Source organism: Eumetopias jubatus, unplaced genomic scaffold, assembly GCF_037043125.1.
Source record: "Eumetopias jubatus isolate StellerSeaLion01/CBP00866 unplaced genomic scaffold, mEumJub1_p1.0 scaffold_5, whole genome shotgun sequence".
Classification (NCBI taxonomy): Eukaryota; Metazoa; Chordata; class Mammalia; order Carnivora; family Otariidae; genus Eumetopias; species Eumetopias jubatus.
In genome coordinates this window covers 77,903,515-77,922,711 of record NW_028274811.1, presented here as the reverse complement: position 1 = coordinate 77,922,711, position 19,197 = coordinate 77,903,515, and the positions used below count along the sequence as shown (strand labels likewise).

The 19,197-nt window shown below is 37.0% G+C and overlaps 1 protein-coding gene across 3 annotated transcripts in view; it reads right to left on the bottom strand.

Annotated features, from left to right (window-relative positions):
* The window catches only part of FAM174A (family with sequence similarity 174 member A), a 34,635-nt gene extending 18,137 nt beyond the window's left edge, over positions 1 to 16,498 (bottom strand). For all 3 annotated transcript variants that reach the window (XM_028093039.2, XM_028093038.2, XM_028093040.1), the window contains exon 1: positions 15,869 to 16,498. In XM_028093039.2, coding sequence (XP_027948840.1) covers positions 15,869 to 16,308 — 440 coding nt within the window. In that variant the 5' untranslated portion in view covers positions 16,309 to 16,498. The remainder of the gene's footprint in view (positions 1 to 15,868) is intronic.
* Between the last annotated feature and the right edge of the window lie 2,699 nt (positions 16,499 to 19,197).

Genomic DNA, 19,197 nt, shown 5'->3' with positions numbered 1-19,197 from the left:
TGGGGGAATGCAGTTCAATTTAAATGAAGTTAGCATTTTAGTAAATGTTACTAATTCATAACTGTGTGCTGTTAAATAGAATTTAAAGTTGAAATGCAATTTCTAAAAAAATAAAAAAGTATCCCCCAAGTCCAAAGATCGAGGCACTGATGGCTACATGATTGTGACAGCAACATGGGTATAAAAACATCAAATATATCCATATGCAGTGATTTTTCTCAGGAAAGGTCAAAAACATCAGTAAAGCTTCAAAATTACTGAGCTGATTCAAAGTAGCTGAACCATCTAGTTAAAGTAGTAAATATTAAACATAAAATACAATATGCATAATAAAAGTATACTGAAAGTTTAAATAAAAAGGCTACTTTTATTTTTTAATAGGCAATGTGCCTTATTTTTTAAGCAAAAGTGTAAGGGGGCTTTAAAACTCACACAATTTTTTTTTAAAGATTTTATTTATTTATTTGAGAGAGAGAGAGTGAGAGACAGAGAGCACGAGAGGAAAGAGGGTCAGAGGGAGAAACAGACTCCCCGCTGAGTGGGGAGCCCGATGCGGGACTTGCATGACCTGAGCCGAAGGCAGTCGTTTAACCAACTGAGCCACCCAGGTGCCCTAAAACTCACACAATTTTAACAGTTATAGTTCTTTTCTCACAAATGAATGTTTTAATTAAGTTCATGACACACAATTTTGTCTATGGGTGGTGACAATTACACATATAATTATAGATATGACACTTTTCTATTAGACATAGTAAACGCATATTGCAGTACGAAAACAAATCTTGTTGGCTCGTAACAAAAAAATAGGGACTTTATAAATCTGTAGAGGAAAATATGGAAGATAAAAGGACAAAAGAAAATAGCTATATGATTGATCATATTGAATGATACTGACTCATCACATGGCATGCACAGGTAAATGATCTTGATCAGATCCATTCTAGATAATCAAGTTATCATTCAAATAGCTGTCTAATATAGTTGCAGATTCCTCAATGTTCCATTATACTCAGGTTGGTAAGAATTATTTCTGTTTAAATAGCATGTAAAAGCTACAGTACAAAAATAAAACTGAACTGCTAAAGTAAGCCTGATAAAATTTTATGTAAAAATGTATGAGGCCACATAAACACAACAGAATAAAACTCCATTTCATTCTACTACTCTATGAGAGAGAGAAAACTGATCAATGTAACTTGCTGTACCCATCTGGTTTTACTCTTTTTGTTTTCTTTTAAATGAAAGCCTGTAGGGTGTTATTAAGTATGGAAAGATGTAAGCAATATTCCTTAATTCCTGAATTTCTTCGATAGCACATTCAAAACTAAACTGAGGGATATATTATTTACTGGGTATTTTATATACATACTCTCCTATCTGAAGACATAATGATAAAGCAGAGTAATTCTTAATAACAAAATGTACAACTACTGATAAAACATTTTTTAGTCTTGGCTATTTTTGGCAAAAAAGTAAAATAGTGACCAAGAATGACTTTGAAACTAATTACTTTACCATTACCAACATAATACAAATAAAAATTAGTGAGCCACAATTTTAGTTGTCTGATTTATCAAGAAATCCAACTCAATGAATACATATATATAAAAATACTTTTATCTGACATCTCTCTCATCTTCATCCCCCCATTGCCAAAACCCAATCCATCAGTTGTCATTTCAAGTTCTTCAAGAAGCAGACACCAGTAAGAGACAAGATTATGCCATGGGTTGAACTATGTCTCCCCCAAATTCGTATGTTGAAATCCTAACTCCTAGCTCCTCAGACTATGACTTTATTTGAAGATAGAGTCTTAACACAATCAAGTTAATATAAAGTCATCAGAATGGGCTCTAAGCCAGTATGACGTCGGAAAAAAAAAAAAAAGAAAAAGAAAAGACAATCTTCAGAGAGACACACATATAGAAGAATACCAAGTGGAGAAGAAGATCATCATCTTCAAGCCATGGAGAGAAATCTGGAACAGAACTTTCCGTGTAGTAGTCTGCTCAGGCTGCCATAACAAAATGTCATAACATTGATTGCTTAAACAACAGAAATTTATTTGTCACTATTTTGGAGGCTATAAAGTCCAAGATCAAAGTACCAGGTTTCATTCTGAGGCTTCTCTTGGCTTGTAGACAGTCGCCATTTCACTGTGTGCTCATATGACCTCTTCTTTGTGTGTGCAGGGAGAGAGTTCTAGAATCTCTTCCTTTTCTTATAAGAGGAATCAGCCCTACTGGATGAGGGCACTGCCCTTATGACCTCATTTGACTTTTATCATTTCTTAAAAGTCCTATCTTCAAATACATTCACATATGAATGGAGGGAGCATAAACATTCAATCCAGAACATTCCCTCATAGCTTTCAGAAGGAACCAAGCCTGCCAGTATCTTGATTTCAGTTGTCTAGCCTCTAAAACTGTGAAGTCAAAAATTTTTGTTGTTTAAGTCACCCAGTTTGTAGTGCTTTGTTACGGCAGGAAACTCTGGCAAATTAATAGATCATAGGGGATTTATTAGGGGGAAAGTCTCCAAAGGATAGAGGGAGGGAAAAGGAGAAGAGGAGATCCTACAAAGGTTAATGCAGGCTTAAGACCTGTGAAAGAGAGTGGAAAGAAAGAATGGCTGGGTAGGAAGAGCAGTAGACTACAAGGCAGTTCTAAGAAAGTTTTGACCAGGCCAATGGGATGTCTTCACAAAAAGAAATGTTGCCCATTAGAGGAGGGGGTCTTCTGTTAATCAGGATGCCCAGGTTTGGCCACACTCAGTCACTGGCTGGAAAAGTCTTAAGAATTATGGCCCTGGCATGGATGCAATAATGGATCCAAATCTGTGACAGCTGGAGGCTGTCAGTCAACTGTTTCCTACAGCAGGGTCTCTTAAAGGGAAGTCTAATCAATGTAGCTCCATGGCCATCACAATCACAAAGTCCTTGGATTTTACTTCCTGAGAATCACTGAAATTCATTTAAAGTGTTCACCACTGCTATCATCAATCGCCTTGACTACTGATATAGCTTAATACCCGTGTACCTCTATCTGCTCTGGTCACCCACTAACCTTTCCTCCATCCTCTAAAATCTCCAGTAGTTTCCTATTGCTCAGCAGTAACAACTGTATAATATGGCTTATAAAATTCAACATAGGATAGCTCATACTTACCTTGCTAGCCTCACCTTGCTGTTTACTCTACATTCTGCTTTACCATCTGCACTCCAGCCACAAAACCTTCTAACTCGTATTCCCTTATAATGGCCATGTGTTCTCTGTCACTGGCCTCATACTTTCTCCCCCCCACACCACACTATTGCTGTGTTAACGCCTATTCTTCTTTCAGCTCCAGTTTCCTTAGAGCAGCTTTCCCTAATCCACCTCACTAGGTCACAAATAAACACCTAGTATTGGCTTCCATAGCACCCCTGTACATCTCCTTTAAAGTACTTATTAATGATATACTTGTATACTTTTTGTGTAAACTATCTGTCTTCCCTACTAGACTTAGTTTCATGGGAGCAGGTGTTTTTGCTCACCACTATACCCCAGTACACAGGGAATGGCATAAAGCAGATGCCTACTATCTGTAAATGAACTAACTAAAATATATGGATTGATAATATATATTGCATTTTCTATGTATAACAAAACCTACAATTTTTATGTTAATCATCACTCCTGGGATAAGAGAAGCCTGAAAACAACATCATCTCCAAAAATATACCACAGCGAAACCTACAGGAGCTAGCTAATCTTTACTTTTTTAAATTTTTTTAAAATTTAAATTCAATTAGCCAACACATAGTATATCACTAGTTTCAGATGTAGTGTTCAACAATTCATCACAATTTTTAAATCATAATATGGACAACATCCTTCTGGCTCAGGACAGAAAAAAAAAAGGACTAGAATAATTAAACATATTAAACATGCACTCATTCCAGGACTTCTTAGATACTCATTTAGTATGTTTTAGGTCAAGTCCAGGTGATTCTCATACACTCCCCAAATCCCCAAATTAGAACCACCAATACTCAGCTTACATCCTGTACTGAGTAGTTTCATTTTTATCTTTTGGGTATACAATTATCACATTTTAACATGTAGTTATACTTAATTTACAATCTAAATAATTGAAGTTTATCTGTTCAAAAGCCAAAGTGACTTTTTTTTTTTTTGGTCTTCTTTTAAATTCTCAGCATTCATGGAACTATATCCAATGCTAAAGATATCCCTGTCTTACTATACAGGATAAATGAGTTAATTCTACTCTTTTGTAAGGAGCTGTTGACCCCATGTTGAAGTTCTCTGACTACTGTGCTTTTTTTAAAATACCTTTGGTTTGTTTTCATAATTATTCTTGGGTCTTCTCTATTGGCCTATCAGCTACCAAGCTCTGTCATTATACGACCTTGACCAAGTGCAGCACTAAACAGAAGACTCCCCCAACAAGGTATCCTGCCACTGTTCATCTCCAGTAAAATGTTCACTGCTAACACCCAAAGGTTAAAAAAAAAAAAAATCAAATGCACGTTCATCTATGTTTAGGATACTGCAATGTTGTTTACTCTTGATAGATCCTTTTTCTCATCCAGTTCCCTACAATTCAGTACATACCATCAGTTCCTGTGATAGTTATGCACTGAATTGTACTTGTCTCCTATTTGATGGTATACTGGTAGACAGCCATAGGTGAAGTAAATCCTAAATAAGTATTATATAACTTAGCTAGGAAATGTCCTGTAGGAAAGTGCAAAGCACACAGCTCCCTTGTTCACCTCTCACCTTGGCCTTTTCATGAATTTCCTGGTGTTCTTTTTCAGGCACTAAAGCTTGGGATATGAGGCTTGATAATTCTTCTGACCTACACTTCTAAGAATTCAGCATGGAATTATCTCCCAACCAACTTTATTTATTTTTTATTTTTTATTTTTTAGATTTTATTTGTTTATTTGACAGAGAGCGAGAGGGAGAGAGCACAAGCAGGGGGAGAGGTAGGCAGAGGGAGACGGAAGAGCAGGCTCCCAGCTGAGCAGGGAACCCAATGCAGGGCTCGATCCCAGGACTTTGGGATCATGACCTGACCCAAAGTCAGAAGCTTAATGGATTGAGCTACCCAGGAGCCCCTCCCAACCAACTTTAAGGTCCTATTTACAAATCAGCATTTCCAAAGTTCATTCTACCTCACCTCTTACTCTATGATCAACCATCCCCCTCCCCAGCAGATTTCTCTTACAATCTCCCCAGCTCCCACACTATCTCTAAACTTGTCAGACCTACCCACTCACCAATAACAGCTATTTTCAGAAGTCAAATGCTATATACACAGAGTATGGAGAGTATGGTGTGAAGAGGTGTCAAAAAAATACAGTAAAAACTCCAAAATATATTACAAATGCAACTCTAGACATACGAAATTACTAATAATGTTAATAGTTACCTAGTGTGCACATATGTCAGGCCTGAGCCAAGCAGCTTACAAGCATTACCTAATATAATCCTCACAACAATCCTGTAAGTACCTTCATTTTATACATAGAAAGACAGGGCTTAGAAAAAATTAAACTTAAAATAGTACATGGTAGAGCTAGGATTCAACACAGGCACTAGACTCCTAAGTCTGGGATCTTAAACATTAAGCAAGACTGTCTTCCTAATGAATCAAAGTAATTTTAACTGAGGTCACAAAATCAGCTACCAAAACAGTCTTCTGATCCCCAATACAATGATCTTATTTTACACCAAATAAATATATTATTTTAGTGAACTGCATTTTCTGGTTCATCCTTTCATAATAAAAAGTAATAACCTGGTAGCTACTTGCATTAACAAGTACATTTATGTTCTGGTTAAGCCATCTCTAAGTTTTGATCACAGCAGCAGAATTTGCTTTTTGTTTATCCAAAAGGAAACCTTATTCTGCTTTAACAGTATCATGATTTTGTTTAGAGAGCAACTGGGGCCAGCCCTAAGAGATATATAATGATCGTAATAATTGGTATAAACCAATCATGAAAATATAATTTTCCTTTTGCCAGTCATTGTCTAGGGCTGAGCAGATAAAGCAGTTCAGACAAATGAGAGAATGGGATGACTCTAGCAGTGCGGTTTCTGGGAAAGAGTTTTCTCCGATAAAGAAAAAAACAAAAACATAGGAAGAGAAGGCTTCTTTTCAGGCCCCCTCTCTTTCCTTTTTGAGACACTACTGTGTGGGAACAGAATTGTTAAAGCTGAGGTAGCCATCTTATGGGGGGACAAGGATGGAAAAAAAAAAAAGAGAATTCTTGATAATCTTACAAAATCACTGAATCAACTCTGAGTCTGCCCATATTCATAAGTAAATAACAACAGCAAAATATGCCTTTACGTTCAAGTCACTTTTAATAGGATATTGTATTACATAGAGGTAAAAACTTCTTAACTGATCAGAGCACTTAGCATCCTAGCTTCTCTGAGTTAGGTTGCCAATCTTCCATCACTCAAATGTGTATTTGCTTCTTTCTTCTTTTTAAGAATTTTTTAGGCAGGTTCTATTAACAATCCCTCCATTCTGAACAATCACCTTTTTTTTTCTTTGCAGTTTTCAATAAAAAATACAGTGCCACAAAAAAGTCCACTAAAACTTTTCAGTTTCATTCAACACTTGTTTTTTTCAGTAACCCAGTAGTCTCATCCCCATCTAGATCATAACCTTTTCATTTTTTTTTTCTCCTCAGAGATTCAGCTGCCCAAATTCATGAACACAACTGTTTTTAAACTGGACTCCTCAGAGTCCTAGGTTTTTCAGTGGAAGTGTAGCTGGTTTCTACCACTAAAAAAGATGGGACTCTAACATTAAAATAATGCACAAGGCCTGCTATCACGGGACCTGTCATGCGGCCCTACTCTAAGAAAAATTACTTTGCCTACAAGCTCTTTTGAGTGGGTAGCAGCAGTTAATGGTGTATTCTACTGTGCAAAATCCCCTACTCTCAACCACAACTAATATGACCCTCTGATGGGCACTTTTTCTAAGAGCTGTCAATCTCTAGATTGGATTGTGACTGATGATGTGGCCTAGTCGATAAAGATAACCCAATCAGAATATCTACCATAGGAAATCAATGTAGAAGAAAACACATGCACATAGGTGCAAACAAGAACATGAGACAATTTGAAGCTGTGATGGAGATTAATAAACTCATGGAGAGACTGCAAGGTCTACATAGTAAGGGGAATAATGGGTCACAGTAGCCCTAAATTACTAAATTACTTAATTTTTATTAAGAAAGTAAAAAGTAGAAGCCGGAATCTATGAAGTAGAAAAAGACCGACACAGTGAATGAGTAAGCCAGTCAAAAGCAAGACAAAAAAAGAGAAGGCAATTAAAGTTAAATTTTGTTAATTTTATATAGCTGCATTACTTTTTCAAGAGTTAGGATAGTTTCCCAATGGGTATCAATGTGCATTCATTATGATGTGTACAATTTGTAAGAAATAGTACAGACTAAGGTAACCGCAAAAGCTTTATTTAATTGCTTATTGTTTTCAGTATCATTAAGAATGTTTTCTTATTCTGTAAAATGCAAATTCATCCAAATGAAAAAGTGAAAATATGATCAATTAATCACTTTAAGAACTCACTGAACAATATAGAAGGAATGCCAAGTTTGAATTAAATTCAAACTGGATTCTTCAGCAGCTTGGACGCATTCCAGCTATATGACCTTTGATGTGCCGTATCACTTCATAAGGCAGATGTTACTAGTGCTCACCTAATCTGGAACATGCACACACTCTCTCTCTCTTACTTCCCAGTCCTTCATACAATTAGGCTCCTTTCTAGGCTGAAGCAGTCAAAAGCCCCTGTACATTCTTTAGTTTCTCTTACCAAGCTCTGACAACTGTAGATGGCTCAGTCAGTTAAGCATCTACCTTCAGCTCAGGTCATGATCCCAGGGTCCTGGGAGTAAGCCCAGCATTGTTTCTCCTTCTCCCTCTACCCATACCCCCACCACTAATGCTCTCTCTCTCTCTCTCTTTCTCTCTCAAATAAAATAAATAAAAATTTTTAAAAAAGACTTAGAATGGTAGAAGGAGAAACCAGACTGCAACAACCCAGAGGAGCAAATGAAAGGTGTGGATATAAGAGCATTTCAGTGGAGGATACCTCTTCCCTCTCACCCATGCTATTCCCACTACATGGGCTTTATTTATATTCTTTCTTTCCATGTCTTCTCAAGGACCTTCCTTACCTCTCATTTCAATATTTCTTTTTCTATTGGCTCTTTTCCTACTATTAATATCTGAATATACTTCAATATTATATTCTTAAATGAACATCACCCCCCCTCCTATTCAATACTTCTCCCTGATGGCACAGCCAAAATTGTTAAGAGTGACCAAAACATATCCAAAGAGAAAAGTCTGATTGAAAATTAGATTTAGCTACAGGGAAAGTTCTTAGAGATCATTCATGTTGATTAGGAATAAAGATCCCAGCCTTCTATACAAATTAAAGTTTTTGCTGTATTAACTGACTGTCCAAATAGCCTTGTCTGTGGGAATGAGACTCCCAAGCAGCCTACTCCAACTAGCTTAATCTCTTGCCACCATATTCCTCAAAGTTCAATTTCTTATCACAAAAAGCAGTGATACTCTTCCACTAGATGTGAAGCTCCTTGAGGAAAAGTAAGACATCTTAATTATCTTTTAAGTTCCCATACCTAGACTGTTAAGTCACTCAAACTTATCCAATACCCAGAACAGTTTATTAAGAGACATAATAGTCACTCAAACTTATCATGAAATGATTTGACTGAATTTAAAGGTAGCCAACACAATAACTTCTCCAACCACTTCTTTGCATAGTCCACATTCAGCACCATTTTACAAACATTCCCCAGCCACTGTGCCATAAATGCAAAGGATTTACTGATGTGACAAAACAAAAATCCCCTCTGCCCTTGGGTTGCTAACAGGGCCCAAGGTGGACAGAGATCAGGGTAAATAGTCTCAAGCATTCACTCCACATGGATATCATTTCTAAGTGTGGCATGACATGAAAAAGGTTAGGAAGGGTTACCCTGGGCCTAATACCCCCAACGAATTAACCATTTATCTCCCAAAACTCCACACCTGATGAACATTGCCTAAGTAGAGAAAATCCTATTATCACATGTAGAAAAACAGAGTGGAGAGATAGCTTTTTAAAAGCACTCCCTAAAGCCAAGATTATTACAGGAGAAAAGAGACAAGACCAGTGGAAGAAATCAGAAAATAGTAATGAAAGAAGAAAAATAATAGTCATTATCACTACTAAAATTCATTGAGTAGTTACTATGTGCCAGGAACTGTGTTAAGTACTTTGTATAGATTCTTGAAACAATCCTTTCTGGTAAATCCTATCATTTTCTCTATTTTACAAAACCTGGGCTGAATCTTAGATCTGTCATTTAACTCAGCCAAGGATATACAGCAAGTATACTCTCATGTAAAGCTACGGTTAGAACTCAGGGAATCTGACTTCTCATCAGGCTACACTGAAATGGGATCAGGACAGCATAATGAAACAGAGGTCAAGGCAGCAAAAATAACTCAAGAATTAAGTGATAAGTAACAAATGCAGCCAAACTGTTCAGAATAATGACTCCTCTGGTAGAACAAAGAACACTTGATAGTTTGAAGGTGATTAGTGACTACGGACAGATGGTCAAATTGCAGTACACTTTTTTAGCCAGTCATAGGAACTTGTACTTTAAACTGCTGGATTAAAAAAAAAATATCTAGGAAGATGGGTATGAATAATTTATATTCCTCCTTGAAACCCAGAGCAAAGATGGATCAGGATCAGGGAGGTAAACATCTCTTGTTTTTGGTAACTGTATTCTTTTCCTGTTTACGCTCATATTCCTTTATTGGTAGTATCTGTATCACAATTAACAGTCTGGTGAGGTAATAATTAGGATTGCAACCATCTCTGCCAAGAAGTAGGCCAAATTTATTTCTCCTTCCATGGAATTCAATTCCTGAACTGAGGGACAAAGAGACTGAAAATCACTGCATATCTATATAGTCGAAAGAAACTTCTGTTTTGGTTTCTTACCTCCTAAACTGCTTTAGTTCCTATTACTAAAACCTAATTCTTCAGTTACTCTTTGACTTTTTGAGATTAAAAAAATACCCTTTAGTTTAAGTTAGCAGGACCGTTTTCATGTGTTTAACCGAAATGGTGAGTGATACAAGCTGTAACCTAATCCTTTAATATTAGAAGGAAGCAGGAAAGGAAAATTACACGAGATGGACGAGGGATGTTATTTCTTTTGAAAAACCTAATAACTATTTTCCCTACCTAAACATTTATTTTCTCTGTCTGGTCAAACCTACTTCATTTACCAGATATCTGGGTACAAACACTGCACTTAGTCTTGGGTACAAAATAAGTAAATAGCCTCTGTTCTCATAGAGTTTCTATGAGTCTCCCAGCAACTTTGTTTCCCTGGATGTACCAGTGATACATAATCACCTTGACATTTTGACATCTGACCACAAAGCCACATTAGAATTTATAATATTTTAAGAGTATGACTAAACATTTGGGAAAGGTAAGTTTCATCTGTGCAAAGAATATCAATTCTTTAAGAATGTATACTTGTTAAATATATTTCCAAGCTCTGAGTCTCTATATAAAACATTCAATATATCCTACCTAGCTGAACAAATGGCAAACCAGGACAATTTATACTTGTTGAGAAAAATCCACTTTCCAATGATGTATCCACACATAGACTATAAGTTCCAAGAAGGCAGGGACTTTTCTCATCTTGAGCACGGCTGTGCTCACCACAGGGCCTACCACTAGCATGCTGTAATTGCTCAAGCATATTTACTGAATAAATGGCAGTGAGTAAATACATAAATGTTAAGTAGTCAAAGTATTCCCTATTTTTGCTTAAATTGAGTGATTTTCTATTGATGTCTTATGATTTTATAACTAGTGCTGAAACCATAGGTCCTCTGGGAGTATAAAAAAATAAATTCTGTAACTGAGATTCTTGTTAAGTAACCAGATGGGAAAGATATCATTACCAATCCCACATTCATAATTCAATAATGAATTGCTCCAGGAGGAACTGAGGTAGAAATCTGTATGATCAAAAAAAAAAAAAAAAAAATTATGTATGATCAGATTAATAGAAGTTGCTGTAAAATATCACTACTCCCTGACTATGTTTAGGAAATAAAGAAAACCTTTGGAGGAGGAAAGGGAAGTAGGGGGTTGAGGTAGAATGCTAAATTATTTCAGTTTGGCACAGATACACTATCAATAAATGCTAAGGTTAACTCACTTATTAAAAATAAAATTTGAGATTTTTAATATTCACAAAAACCATTGTTTTAAACAGAAAGGTACTATACATATAATATTCACCTGATTTTTGTCCTAAAATAAGCTAGCCACCCTTATGTGCAGTATCACTTTAAATTCATGACTTTAAGTAATAACATGAAGCAGTATGGTAACTAGGCATGTTGAAAAAGTTCAGACAGGGCTGGGTTTCAATGCAGTTCTGCATGGCCTATTTATGTGCCCTTGGACAAATTATTTAACCTCAATTTCTTTACCTGTACAAGAATAGTGTTATTTATTTTCAAGGTTTTTGGAAGGTATTAAAATGGAAAATGCCCATGAAGTATGTGGCATTGCATCTGGTACATAAATAACTAACAAATGTTAGATATCTGATGATAAGTAAAATTTCAAAAATGTTTCAGTTACAAAGTAAGTTTCTTTTAAAGAAAACTAATTTAGTGTCTTAACCTATAGGTATAGGAACCATTAAATTAATATTGTGAATTTGCTAGAAACTAAGTTTTAATAGGACCTGGCTTTTATTACTTTTCCAGAGCATCCTGTACATTCTTTATTATCTATATGATTGTTTGATTAGTGTCTCTCCACTCCTCTAGTCTCTAAGTGCCATGGAGGCAGAAACATCTATTTTGCTCACATTAGATCCCCAGTACTCAGTTCTGAGCAACTGAATAAAATACTGACTGCCTGAATGAAGGCTACTATACTAAATTTCATGCTCATCTCCACTACACAAAATAGCTTTCTTTCCCCATTTTACATCAGGAGATATTAAACTAGAAAGGTTAAGTGACTTGCTAAGATCAGAGAGGAAAAGTGTCGGGATTGGAATCCAAGCCTTGGTCTCCTAATACACCATATTGAATACAAAATGAAAAAGCATCAGTGCCATGGCATGAAAAAAGAAATAATTCCTTGTTTTAAAGGCAAGGACCATTCTTCACAAAGTTATACCAAAATTGCTTTTATAACGATCAACATGCATGCTAAAAAAAATAATGACCCTGCAATTTTTTTCTTGCTTTATTGTGGAAGAATGCCCTACAGAGAGGAAGGAAATCTAAGTATTATTAATTGAGATCCTCATTCCTCCTTGTTCTATCAATAAGAAGCAATTACCATTAAATTTCCAAATCTTTACCATCTACTTATAAAAATATATAAAAAAAGAATGCTCATTTATTAGACAACTACTTATTCAGTGCCTATCATATGTTGTACATAATGTTCAGCACTTAGGATATAGTACAGAGTAAGACAGACAAGGAGCCTCTTCTCATAGAGACTATATATTTTAATCTTAGGAAGCCTACTCTTTTCCTTGTATATATTTTTTAAATTTCTACGGAGACAATCTAATTGTTTTTTGGAATATTTTCAGCCTCAAAGTGAATTATTATTATTTCCAGTCACATATTCATTATAACTCAATTAGATTAAAACAAAACAACTTATAAGTTTCATGGAGTTAAAGTATTTTACAAATAAAAATTCTCAGTGTTACCACCTAAGAGTTAAGGAAATGATTTTTGCCCATTCTTTTCCCCCGGCACAAATAAACTAATGTTGGTGTGCTGTTACACATACTTTCAAAGTGGAGAGCCAAAATGGGCATTCACCAAAATAAATAGTTTTTATCCCATAATCCTGAAGCAAGTATATGAGTTCTAAACACTGCCCAAACACTGTTGGCATCAATCAAGCCTGGAACATCAGGTAGCCAACTAAATTTAGGACTTGAACTGAATGTTCATATATCAGATGATGGTTAAAAAATGAATAAATGAATATATTAGATGCTGGTTAACTGATTAGGTGAAGTTTTTCTTAGCCATAGTTCAGAATTTGGCTGTTAACATGCAATATGTTAGTGAGCCATCCAATGAAATCATACTGAAGACTGTACCCTTCCAAGATTTACAGAACTGAAGATAGAAAATCAATGGCAATAAACATTTATATATAAGATTATAAATTACGTAGAAGCAAAATGAAAAGATAAGGATCATCCCAAAAAAGTTATCATCAGACCCAAAATTTACAAGCATAAGAAACATAATACTCAGGGTACTCTGGATCTTTATAGGAACTATACAGATAGTATTAAATAACAGTGAGAAAAATAATTTCTGCTTCAATTTTCTTCAATCTTTATATCAAGAAGAAAGTCTCATATGGTGGCTAGCTATGTCTTTAATACCTCATGAACATGTTCTCACTTCCCCTTTAACAGAAAGTGGATCTGGATTTGCTGGCTTTGTGAACCAATAGTATCTAGATCAGATAATGCTGTTTACACCAGTGGTTCTCAAATGTTTTGGTCTTGGGATTCCTTTACAGTCTTAAAAATTATTCAGTACCCCAAAGAACTTACGTTTTATGTGGATTATACATATCAATATTTAATATATGAAACCTAAGACACATTATGATATTTATCATTTAAAATAATAAGTCCATTACATTTTAACATATCTTTTTTATGAAAAACTATACTGTATGGTGACTAACATAATAAAATAAAATTTAAAAAAATATATACTTGTCAAAAATAAAACGAAAAAAGGTGAAAAATGGCACTGATAGAGACTTTTTCAAATCCCTTTAATGTCTGGCTTAAACAAACAGAACTAGATAGAAAAAGGAAAACAGCCAGGTGTTCATATTTTCTCCTGCATTCAATCATTTGCAATATGTTGTTTGGTTGAAATATATAAAGAAAATCCAGGTTCCCGTACATATGAACCTGGAAAAGGGAGCAGCATTTTAATAGTCTTCTCAAATACTAGTGTTTTTTTTTAATAGTACACCAAAACTCCACAAGAGATAAAAACTACTTAGACAGTTGCTCCCTCAGCTCTTTTCTTGGCTGAGTCCTTCAAATAGTTACGTCTTGGCTCTATATGTCAGCTCTTCAGAAAGATAGTCACCATCTAAGCCACTTAAATAATAATCTTATTATAGATTTTCAACCTTACAATCTTACAATAGATTTCTTCCACGTCATCTTATTACATGGAATATTTAAATATCACAATTGACACCATAAAACGATTTTACTTCAGTAATAAAATGTATCAAATGAAGGTGACAGATAACAATAATAAATGTCATTAATTTGATTACATAATTCCTTTTCTACTTTATATGGCATTAAGTAGAATAATAAGTGGCAATCAATCATCTACTGATTCATAACCTGGTACTTAAACAACATAATGACCTGGTCTACTTAATCCAAAGGTTGATCATATGTCGGACCTAGGCTTCTTGTTAACGGGGAAAAAGAGGGAAAAACATTCAAACAAACAGTGGAATTTATAATCATAGATATTAGACCCCATGGGACACAAGATAAATCACTTTATTCCTCTGAGTCATTTTCCTCACAGTTAAGGTGAAAGGTGTCATTTTAAGTCACCATAGTGTTCCAAATTTGAAATTTAAAGAATTCCATAATCTACCATTCTATAATAAGAATAGGCTCAAATGACTTATTTGATAAATTTAAACTCTTGAATGACACAGAACTATTATTTATAGATGAATTCATTTTAGAAAGGCTTTTTTGGTAAGTGAAATATCAAATTTACCCATTTACGAATTCAAAATTTTGTAAATTTGAAGTCAGATACGTTTAGTTTCATTAGGTATTAAATATTTGCTCCAATATTAAAACTGAATATATTTGACATTTTTTTCTTTTGTTGCATAGGTTTTCCATCTTATCATGCAACTGTTAACATTTTGCACTGAAATACTTTGTGCCATGCAAAGTGAGTGCTAAATCTTTCCGATTAATGGGGTACATGGCATAGACTGAACCATACAAAACTGTTACTTTTCCAGGTCAAAAACAGTGGAATGTGGGAAACGTCATATATTATAATCTAATTATTTATATGGCCGATTAAAGACCACTATGAGAAACTGCTCATAAGGAATAACTTTTCTTCTAAATTGTATAAATTTTTAAAAATTTTTAAATTTATAAATTTTAAATTTTATAAAATATCCATAAGGTCTTTCTGCACTACTATTAATCCAAGTAATACTAATTTTCTAATAAGTGAGAGTATTTTACAAAGAACTCTACGTCTCACAGATGTTACTAATAGGAATCCTGTCCTTAGGAGGCTTGCATTGACAGGCAAAATAACAAAGTACACAACAATATAGAGAGTAAAAAAAGAGAAGTATTAGAAGATAGTGTGGTCAATACAAGATTGCTTCGTCTTCAAGGAAAGTGTGCCCTTTGAGCAAGGTAAAGAGATTTGGAGGTGAGGTATTAATTTATAATTTATAAATGAAAGAGAGTAACTACTTGGTGGTTTAACTTCTTCCAATGGTACCCACAGGCTTTTAAAGACAAACATCACAATCGCACTCAGGCAGGCATCCCTGATAATGGGGGCAAGCAGGTGCAAAGCCAGGTCACAGAAATCTGCCTTGCTAGGTCACCAGGCAGCCCATCCCAGGCCTGCAGGGGAAACTCATGGAGGCTTAGCCTCACCTGACTGTCCTGACGACGAAGTACACCAGCACCGCGCCGCTCACCACCATCAACACGGTCAGGGCCCGCTGGGTCATAGGCTTGTCGCCGGGGTTGGGGCTCACAGCAAGGCTCCCACCCACTGAGTCTTCTTCCCCCGCCTTCCCTCCGGAGTCTTCTGCTGAGAGCCCCGCCCGGGGGCTACTGCCATTGCCGCCCTCAGCGCCCCGCGGCCCTGCGGCTTGTGCGGGGGCGCCGCCCGGCAACTGGGCGGCAGTGGGGCCAGGAGGCAGGGGCGGCAGGGTCCGCGGCCCGCGGTCCGGAGGCCCAGGGTCCGGTGCGGCCTCGGCCGCCTGCAACAGCAAAGTCAAAGGCCCTCCCAAACCTGGCAGCAATAGCAGCAGCAGGAGGGCGGAAGCCAAGAGGTGGCTGAGACAGCAACTGCAGTGCGGGACCTTCATCGTCCCCGGACTGCCCTCTCACCACGCGGGAGCCGCCGGGCCCGCCGCCCTGGCTCCAGGAGGAACCATGGGCGCAGTGGAGAACGAAGAAGTGACCAAACCCTGAACTGAGGCCCGGCCTGGCAGGTGGCAGGAGCAGGAGCAGCAGCAGCGGTAGCGACAGCTGCCAGGACAACCGGAAGTTCGTACATCTCAGCAGCCGGTGATACTACGGACGCTTTAGGTTGCCAACAAGTAGGAGCAGGCGCGTTCAATGACGTCAGGCGCGCACGGTCTTCTGCGCACGCGCCTTGCCAGAAAGAACGGACAAGCTCTGCGCTTTGGTCAGAAGTAGAAAGTAGGAAAGTAAGCAAAAGGAGGTTGTGTAAAGTGAACAGCAACTATGCTTAGGGAACCATGAGAGATTGGAAGCTCATAATTGAGTTCCTTGGTGCAAAACCGCAGAAACAGCTAATCATTGGTCAAGACGGGCTTGACTCTCCCTCAGCTCAGGTATAAATTATGGACCTCTTTCTGACTGCCTCTAAGACTACCTCCCTTTCCTTAGAGCATTTACTTTAGAAACTTGTGATTGTAAATTCATTCTCTGTCCTTCTGAGATAGAAATACTTTTAAAAGTTCGTGCCAGTTTTACAACCAAGGGCTGTCTTTTTAAAAGAACATTTTTTTGAAATGTAATCAAAGAAGACAGCCACCCTTCTCTCTCCCAGTCTCTGGGGAAGGGTAGGAGAGCCTGACTCAGGCTCGCACCTTGTGCCAAATTGTAAAACTACCTTCTGTCACGAAATTAGGGTAAAAAGGAAGCATTTCTTTGGGGGAAGGCCAATTAGTGGTTTATGATGCACGCTACCCCAGCTTTTAAAATCTCCAGCAGTTTCCAAGGACGTAAGCTGGAATAGAGTTGTGACCTCTCTCTTGCCATAATCTTGAATCAAACCTTATCTATTTAATTTTGACATCAGTAACATGGAATTTTGGTTTGAGCGGATAATTAACAAACAAAAAACGCCTGACCAGAACCAGAAGTTAACATTTTTTCTAAAGATTTTATTTATTTTTTAATTTCATTTTTTAAGATTTTATTTATTTATTTGAGAGAGAGAGAGAGAGCATGAGAGGGGAGAGGGTCAAAGGGAAAAGCAGACTCCCCACTGAGCGGGGAGCCAGATGTGGGACTCTATCCTGGGACTCCAGGATCATGACCTGAGCCGAAGGCAGTCGCTTAACCAACTGAGCCACCCAGGCGCCCAGATTTTATTTATTTATTAAAGAGAGAGAGAGTGCGAGAGCATGAGCAGGGGGAGGGGCAGAGGGAGAAGCAGTTTCCCTGCTGAGGAGAGAACCCCATGGGGGGCTTGATCCCAGGACTCTGGAATCATGACCTGAGCCTAAGACAGACACTTAACCAACTGAGCCACCCAGGCGCCCATCATTTGTTCTTTTTTTTTAAAAAAAACTTATTCATTCAACAAGTTGATTAGAATTTCTACTCCTTGCTTAGCTGTGTGCTAAAATATGAGTATCTGACAGTAGACAAATAAGATGTGATCCTTGTTCTTATAGCACTTAAGTGCATCTTAATAGCACAAAAAGTAATTGCACTCTTTCTGAACTCTGAAGTGTGTGTTATAAATGACAAGTACAAGGTCTATAGTAAAACTTTGGTAAAGGGCTATTTTAGTTAGCATGGATGGGATAATATCTTTTAGCAACTTTATGCTTTAGCTGGAAGTAACAGAGTAATGCAATTGCTCCTGTCTGGTAAGATTGCAGGGACTAGGCACCTTAATGCTGGGTTGCAGTGTGAAGAGCATCAGTGACACACCGTAATTTTAGCTTATTCACAACTTTCTTCAGAGCCATATACGGAAGAGGGTTGGTATTTAATGCTCCCCTCCACCTTTCAAAAAGTCCAGTATACAACAAATTGAAAAAAAATGCATCATCTTTCCATCCTTCCAGTATGTCATTTTATCAGTGTGTACTTCATCTTCATTGATGGCATTATTCTTCTCTCATATGCTTAAGCATGAAATCTCGGAGTCATCCTTCACCATCGGTTTACCATCTGCATCAGTCCTTGCCAGTAACTGGGACATACAAAGTGGTAAATAATTGAAGTAGCAAAGTCAAATTAATGCTTCCAAATGATTAGAGTATATTATGTTCTAATTTTTCTCCAAATGTGACTCTCAGCCACCCGAATCAGAATCAGAAATGGGGGCGCCTGGGTGGCTCAGTTGGTTGGGCGACTGCCTTCAGCTCAGGTCATGATCCTGGAGTCCCAGGATCAAGTCCCGCATTGGGCTCTCTGCTCAGCGGGGAGTCTGCTTCTCCCTTTGACCCTACCCCCTCTCATGTGCTCTCTCTCTCTCTCATTCTCGCTCTCTCAAATGAATAAATAAATAAATAAAATCTTAAAAAAAAAAAGAATCGGAAATAGAATATGTTTAAACTGTAGGTTCTAGGTCACTCTTCCAGAAATTCTGAGCTAGAATTCTTGGGAATGGGGACAAGGACTATCTAAGCATTTTTACTAAGCTCTCAGAGTGATTTTCATTTGCACTAAAGTTTAAAGATTTCTTTCCTTTCTCTTGCCACCTGCCTCCAGATGTTGTCAAATTATCCACTTTCCTAACATCTTTTTCATTAATTAACGATTTTCTCCTGTGCTTCTGACAAGGAATCATTTTTTATTTTACTAAGGTTGTCCTGTAGCCTCCTTGGGTCCCAGCCCTTTCTACCTTCAATTAAACTTTATATATTACTGTGAGGGTAAACATTCTTTTCTTTTTCCTTTTTTAATTTTATTATGTTATTTTAATCACCATACATTACATCATTAGTTTTTGATGTAATGTTCCATGATTCATTGTTTGCGTATAACAC